The 6000-nt window shown below is 36.6% G+C and overlaps 1 protein-coding gene across 3 annotated transcripts in view; it reads left to right on the top strand.

Moving 5' to 3' along the window:
• The window catches only part of ARAP2 (ArfGAP with RhoGAP domain, ankyrin repeat and PH domain 2), a 124413-nt gene that overhangs the window by 24730 nt on the left and 93683 nt on the right, over positions 1 to 6000 (top strand). For all 3 annotated transcript variants that reach the window (XM_017744618.1, XM_008641360.2, XM_017744621.1), the window contains exon 8: positions 4399 to 4519. In XM_017744618.1, the coding sequence (XP_017600107.1) occupies positions 4399 to 4519 (121 nt within the window). The remainder of the gene's footprint in view (positions 1 to 4398; positions 4520 to 6000) is intronic.

Raw genomic sequence — 6000 nt, 5'->3', positions numbered from 1 at the left:
GAAAAGAAATGCTAATAAAGAATTTTAAGTCTTGTATCTGCACTGGGGATTCCTGTTCTTTTTTCTTTTTGGAAAGTCACTGAAAATGTTACTTGGAGGTCAATAGTGCTAGAATAGCACTTGTTAGAAATTTGTCATAAGAGATTCCAGAAATCTTTCCTTCTGCTCAAGGGAATGTTTAGTGTGTCACACAATGCATAGGAAGTTAACAACTCTACATCCTCTATTTAAAAGGTCTGTGTGGTCGGGTAGGCTATCAGCAGCTTGGTAAACACTTGAAACCTCTTTGTCTCACTTTTCCTGGAATCTCAGTCCAAGCCTTGCTCTGGGTATTGAAGGAGATGCTGGTTGGTCTGTGTATACAGTTTCACCAAATCTGAGCATTTGACTTGTTAACTTGGTGAGTCATATACGTGAAGAAAGGTATGTATCTGAGAACTGCAATGCCTGAAGGAAATTCTGGGAACTGAGGATTTGGAGAAACTCAAATTAGCTTGCAGATAGGAGGAAAACACAGTTGTGTACCAGTATTTCTTATTGCCCAATAGGATTGTGTTGAGTGAGCAGTGGTGTCACTTGGTAACATGAGTTTTTGGTGCAGTGGTCTCCGCTGGATCATTGTCTCCACACCTTTGCAGTTCATATTTCCTGCGAGATGGAAAATTCCTGCTTTTGTGTGTTGTTACCCTGACATCATAAATAACTATTTGCAGACCCATCAAGACCTGCATGCAGCTTGAGCTCCTTGCAAGGCCTTGCATGTCCCTCCTCCTGCCTACATAGCTGGCCATTTATGTATTTAAATGGGGAAGTTGTTGTTTTAAATTTAGAACATGATGATGAGTTCTGTCTGTTCTAATCTGTGTTTGTTTTTGGACATTCCTACACAGACAAGCATGTTATAAAAAAGCTGTTATATTTTTGGTTTCACATATCAATTAAAAGTAGTTCTCAGAAGGAAACCAATCTGTACTTGATATTTTTCTTCTTATTACAAGCAGAGAAGGTTAGACTCAGTGGAGCGAAACTGTTTATTTTACCCAGAAACACTACCAATATTAACTAGCTTTATTTGTCATTCAAATTAGGAACTAGAGAGGAGTGAGGTTCTCAAGAAGGTGAAGTGTATTACATGGCTAATGAAGAGTGAAATAATTGGAGAGTAGAGAGGGAAGACACAGAGAATATTATTCCTGAAAATGCCCATATCAATGCTTCTCTGAATGATTCAAACCTTAATTTTATAAATATTTTTCTAACCTTGTTCTAGTTGTTCATCAACTTCTACTTGATAGAGATCTCTTCTTTACTTTGTATCTACATTGAAAAAAAGATTCAGTTTTTGACAAACAGCATCTGACCTAGGGATGGTTTTGGGTTGAATCTGTGTTGCTCTTATTTCTTCTGTGTTCCTGGTCCTGAGAAAGCTGATGTAGTCAGAGCAACATCCCATGTGGCTTTGTCTCAACAGTGTGGTTAACTGAAGAGGGGAAAGTAGAATTTGAGAATTTTTTTCAGCTACCCTACACGCACAAGTTTTGTTTCAAATTTCTTCCAACTTTTGGCAGAACTCTGGTGTTTTACCCTGCACTTTATAATAAGGCAAAATACTGCTGGTTATGTGAACGTTTTTTATTTAAAACAGCTTAGCGCCTCTGACAGATCTGTTGGTGATTTAGGAAAAAGACTTGACTCTTCAAGTGGAGAACTTCAATCTTTTGTTGTGTTACAGTACAAGTGAACATTACAAAGGGCAAAATTCACTGCAAAGCAGGTGAATCATTGTCATTCTTGAAGTAGGTCACACTTAATCTGTTGTGAAAGTAAAACCAAAGCAGTCCAAAGTAGTATTTTCCAGGATTCTTTAGCTCAGCTCTGAACCACAACTGTCAAGGAGTGATGTGGGGCTGTATTTGAAAATAAAAGTTTCTGTTAAACCAGCTGATATAAAAAAAAAAAAAACAACAAAAAATTTTGCTTTCCCTGCTAGAATTTTTTTTTTTTTTGTTGGAGCATTTTTAGCAGCTCTAAAACTAGTTTACACCACTCAGTAACAGAATAAATAGCTGTGAAGTTCTTGGCTGCATTTGTTTGGTTTTGTTTTCTATATTCTTAAATAATTCACCTGATTTCTAGTCTGGAGTATTTCAAAGAGAGATATTGTATCTTGATCTACAAGAGCTTTTTAACAGGCATTATTTTTGCACATGAAAGAAAAGCTGCTGCAGAAGAAAGATTGATAAATTATTATGGTTTAAACTGTTTTTGAAAATGTGTATGCCTTGGAGAACAAAGCTTTAGAAAGGACGATGGATGATTGTTTAAATAGCAAAGCAAAACTATGCTGAGCTTAAAAGGAAATTGACTTTTTTTTTGAGCAAATGAAATAAAATAGTTGTAACTTCCAGCAGTCTGTTATTCTCTTGCAGTAGTACCAAATACAGCCAGTAGATGCCTGCAAACACCATAACATATTTTTAACTGAACACCTACAGAAACAGTATATGTAAAAAGTTTGTTTTACCATTGGAAGGATCAGTAGTTAATTTAATATCAAACCTTATTAACAAATATGTTAAAATCACTCTTTTAACAAATATAGCCATAATAAAAACAGCTCTGCAATTTTATCTATGATCATTCTGACTATTTCTTGTGTGTAACTATAGTAACATGCTTGCTTCTGCTGTATTTCAATATTTCTATTTATTTATGTGCTAAACTACCTTCACTGACATGTATTAGTACCTCAAAGTGAAATAACATTAGTTTATTAAACTCAGTAAACAAAAAAATGATCCAGTGTATCCTTCCTGCTTCACATTCACCGTGTTCCTCGAGTGCTTGTATGAAGTCTGTTACAATAATTTATACTTTGGGAGGGAAGTTATTACAGTACAATTTCTTTATGGGGAGCTGACTCTTGGACTATTACTGTGGCTGAATCATAAATTTTATCAGTATTATCTGAGTTGTCTTGGTCAGAAAATGAATTGATCAAAGCATAGGGGAGACAGGAACAGAATTAATTCTGTAATCTAGAAATCATGCAAATGTGTTTCTGATGAGCTTTACTTCCTGTTAACTCCCACCCCAAACCCATAGGTTAATTAGGTTAAAAGATAAGCTACTTGAAGGAAGTACTTGTAGCAGTTCCGTTTTCCTATCTTGCATTTCTGTTCTGTTCAGTTGTCCTAATACCTAGTTGTAAATCTAAAAATGTTGGGAAAATTTGTGCTGACCTAAAATTATTGTGGTTTAACCCCAGCCAGCAACCAAGCCCCATACCCACTCACTCTTCCCCCTATAAGGATGGAGAGAGAATAATAAACATGAGAACTTGTGGGTTGAGATAGAGACACTTTAAGAGGTAAAGCAGAAGCTGTGCACAAGCAAATCAAGGAAGTCATTTACCACTTCCCACAGGCAGGCAGATGTTCTGCCATCCCCAGGAGAGCAGGACTGTATTCTGCTTAATGGTGACTTGAGAAGACAAACTCCATCACTGAACATCCCCCAGCTGTATATACTGAACGTGATGCCATGTGGTATGGAATATCCCTCAGGTCAGCTGGGGCCAGCCGTCCAGGCTGTATCAGCTCCCAGCTTCTTGTGCACTCCCAGCCTCCTCATGGGTGGGGTGGGGTGGGGAGAGGAGCAGAAAAGGCTTGGACTCTGTGTCAGCGCTGCTCAGCAATAGCTGAAACACACCTGTGTGGTGAACCCTATTTCTATCTCCAAGCATAGCCCCATGCTAGCTACTATGAAGGAAATTAACTGTATCCCAGCCAAAACCAGCACACACATATAGCAGAAAAACACATACCTGATCCAAGCTAGGGCATTCTTGTTAGCACTGACAGGACTGTATTTTTCCAGTGTGATGCTCTTCTTTGTGTTCGAACTTTGGGATAAATTCAGTGAATTTACTTTTCTTATTGGCTACCCACTGAAGGGGCAAGGTGTGTGGGGAACAACAAAATTGTTTGGAATTCTCTGCCTAGAGAAAGTACAATATTTTTCCCATCATACAAGTATAATAATTATATTTTTAAAATTATTTTTCTCTGTGATAGTAAATGTAATTTCCTTTGACATTAAATTGTAAATGAAAGTGTGATGTTTTGCAATATTAATGTTATGAGACAATTTATGAAGGTGCATCTCATATCTGCACAATCTATCTCATCATGGGATTTTATTCCATTTTGGAGTGTAGTAGAGGTGCACAGATCCAGAAGAGTGAAGTTGGTGATAGGTAGGTAGTGAATGGGTTCACTTATTAATGCACTTCTATTAAGTGTGGTGAACTTCCTAAACATCATGACAAGTAGTATTACCTCAAAAAGATTTAACATTCCATGAGAATTAAATATTTTGACTGCCTTTTTATTACAGGAAGTGTTCTCAAAGGGAATAATACTGCTCTCTGCAATAGCAACAGTAAGAGTTCACGGGGAGAATAAGTTTGAAGTTGTCACATCCCATAGGACTTTTGTTTTCCGTGTGGATAAAGAAGGTAAGTAGAAGATGCATAATTCTAAAAATTGCTAAAAAGCCATGTAATCACTGTTGATAAATTCTGTTTGTGAAATATAACTTGTGATATTATGAGAAATATTTCTGGAATCCAGTTGGGTTAAGCTCATAAAGTGAAACTTGAGATAACTCCAAGCTTTGTAAGAACAACGGAAATTGTTGGGGAATGGCTTTTTCAAATACCAAAATGAGAAGACTATTTTCCCAGTTCTTCTTCCTCCTCCCCCATCCTTCCCAAGGATTAATTTGTCTGGATATTTCTCAATTCTCACTAGCAGCTCTTACAGCCTGTGTGCTCTCAGACATCTCTGAGTCACCACTTGATAAAAAATTGACAAAGAGGCAATGAATGATGGCTGGGATGTGCTGCTGTGATCAAAGGAAATCCAAGATTTTCTGTCCTATACAGTATTTTAAGGCATGTATTGATAGAGATTACAAATGTAAATTGTAGCAAGGAAGTTAGTATGCCTTCTGGTGGAGTGCTTTATCAACCTACAGCTGTAATATGTGGAATCGATATCAGTGCATGTATGATTTATTTATGGAAACAATCAAATAAAAATGAATGCCTAGCAAGGAAGAGTTGTGCAATATGTATTTACAGCAGTACATGCCAGAGCCATTATAGCTAAGGGTCTCTCAGCATTTCCATTATCAAATCCCATTTTTATGGGTTATAGCTTGGTTGTAAACATTTGCTGCAGGCTGTAACAGGAGTGCAGCATCGGTGAACAGATCCTTCTTCTCAGGTTTGGCTCAGATAATTTCAGTCATTTTTATGCTCTTAGCTGAGTTTAAAAGTATGTATTTCTTCATTATTTTTGCATTTCTCTTCCAAATTTATTTTAAATTTTTTTCATAAATTAGAATATAACTATCTTGGTGCAATACACTTTGTAGGGTTGCGATTTGTTTTATGGGCCTTTGCCTTGGATACTATAAAAATGTTAAAAACTTGTACTGTCTTGTAAAATATATTCAGAGCAACCACTTTTTATTCATGAAATTCCATTTTCATATAGTATATAACCATATTTGCATATAGTAACCTGTCTGTAAAGCTGTTCACTTAAGGTTAGAAATGCTTATTGTATAAGGAATTTGGTCCTTCCTGTATGCAGAAGTGGATGATGTATTCCCGGTAAAGTGTGTAAATAACCCTGTTTGATTTCTGTTACGTGCTAAAAAATGAAACTGTTACTTGATGCTCCACTGATGACTTCAGTGGATTTCTGGTTGGGAATTGTTCTGGGACTACTCAAAGGGTACTTAACTTCTTTCAAAGATTTTGAAATGGAGACTTTCATATGTATTTTGAGATACCAGAAATGCATTACTTTTGGATGGATTTAAATATCTGGAGGGAAAAGCAGTATATATAATTGTTTGGAAAGTTTAGGGGCTTTTGGGGACAAAATAAATAACTAAACAAGGGAGAGCAGTGAATTAGAGCATAGC

The sequence above is a fragment of the Corvus brachyrhynchos genome, unplaced genomic scaffold (genome assembly GCF_000691975.1).
Source record: "Corvus brachyrhynchos isolate BGI_N302 unplaced genomic scaffold, ASM69197v1 scaffold17, whole genome shotgun sequence".
Classification (NCBI taxonomy): domain Eukaryota; kingdom Metazoa; phylum Chordata; class Aves; order Passeriformes; family Corvidae; genus Corvus; species Corvus brachyrhynchos.
Note: the sequence above shows the minus strand (reverse complement) of the source record. Positions and strands in the feature narration are given on the sequence as shown.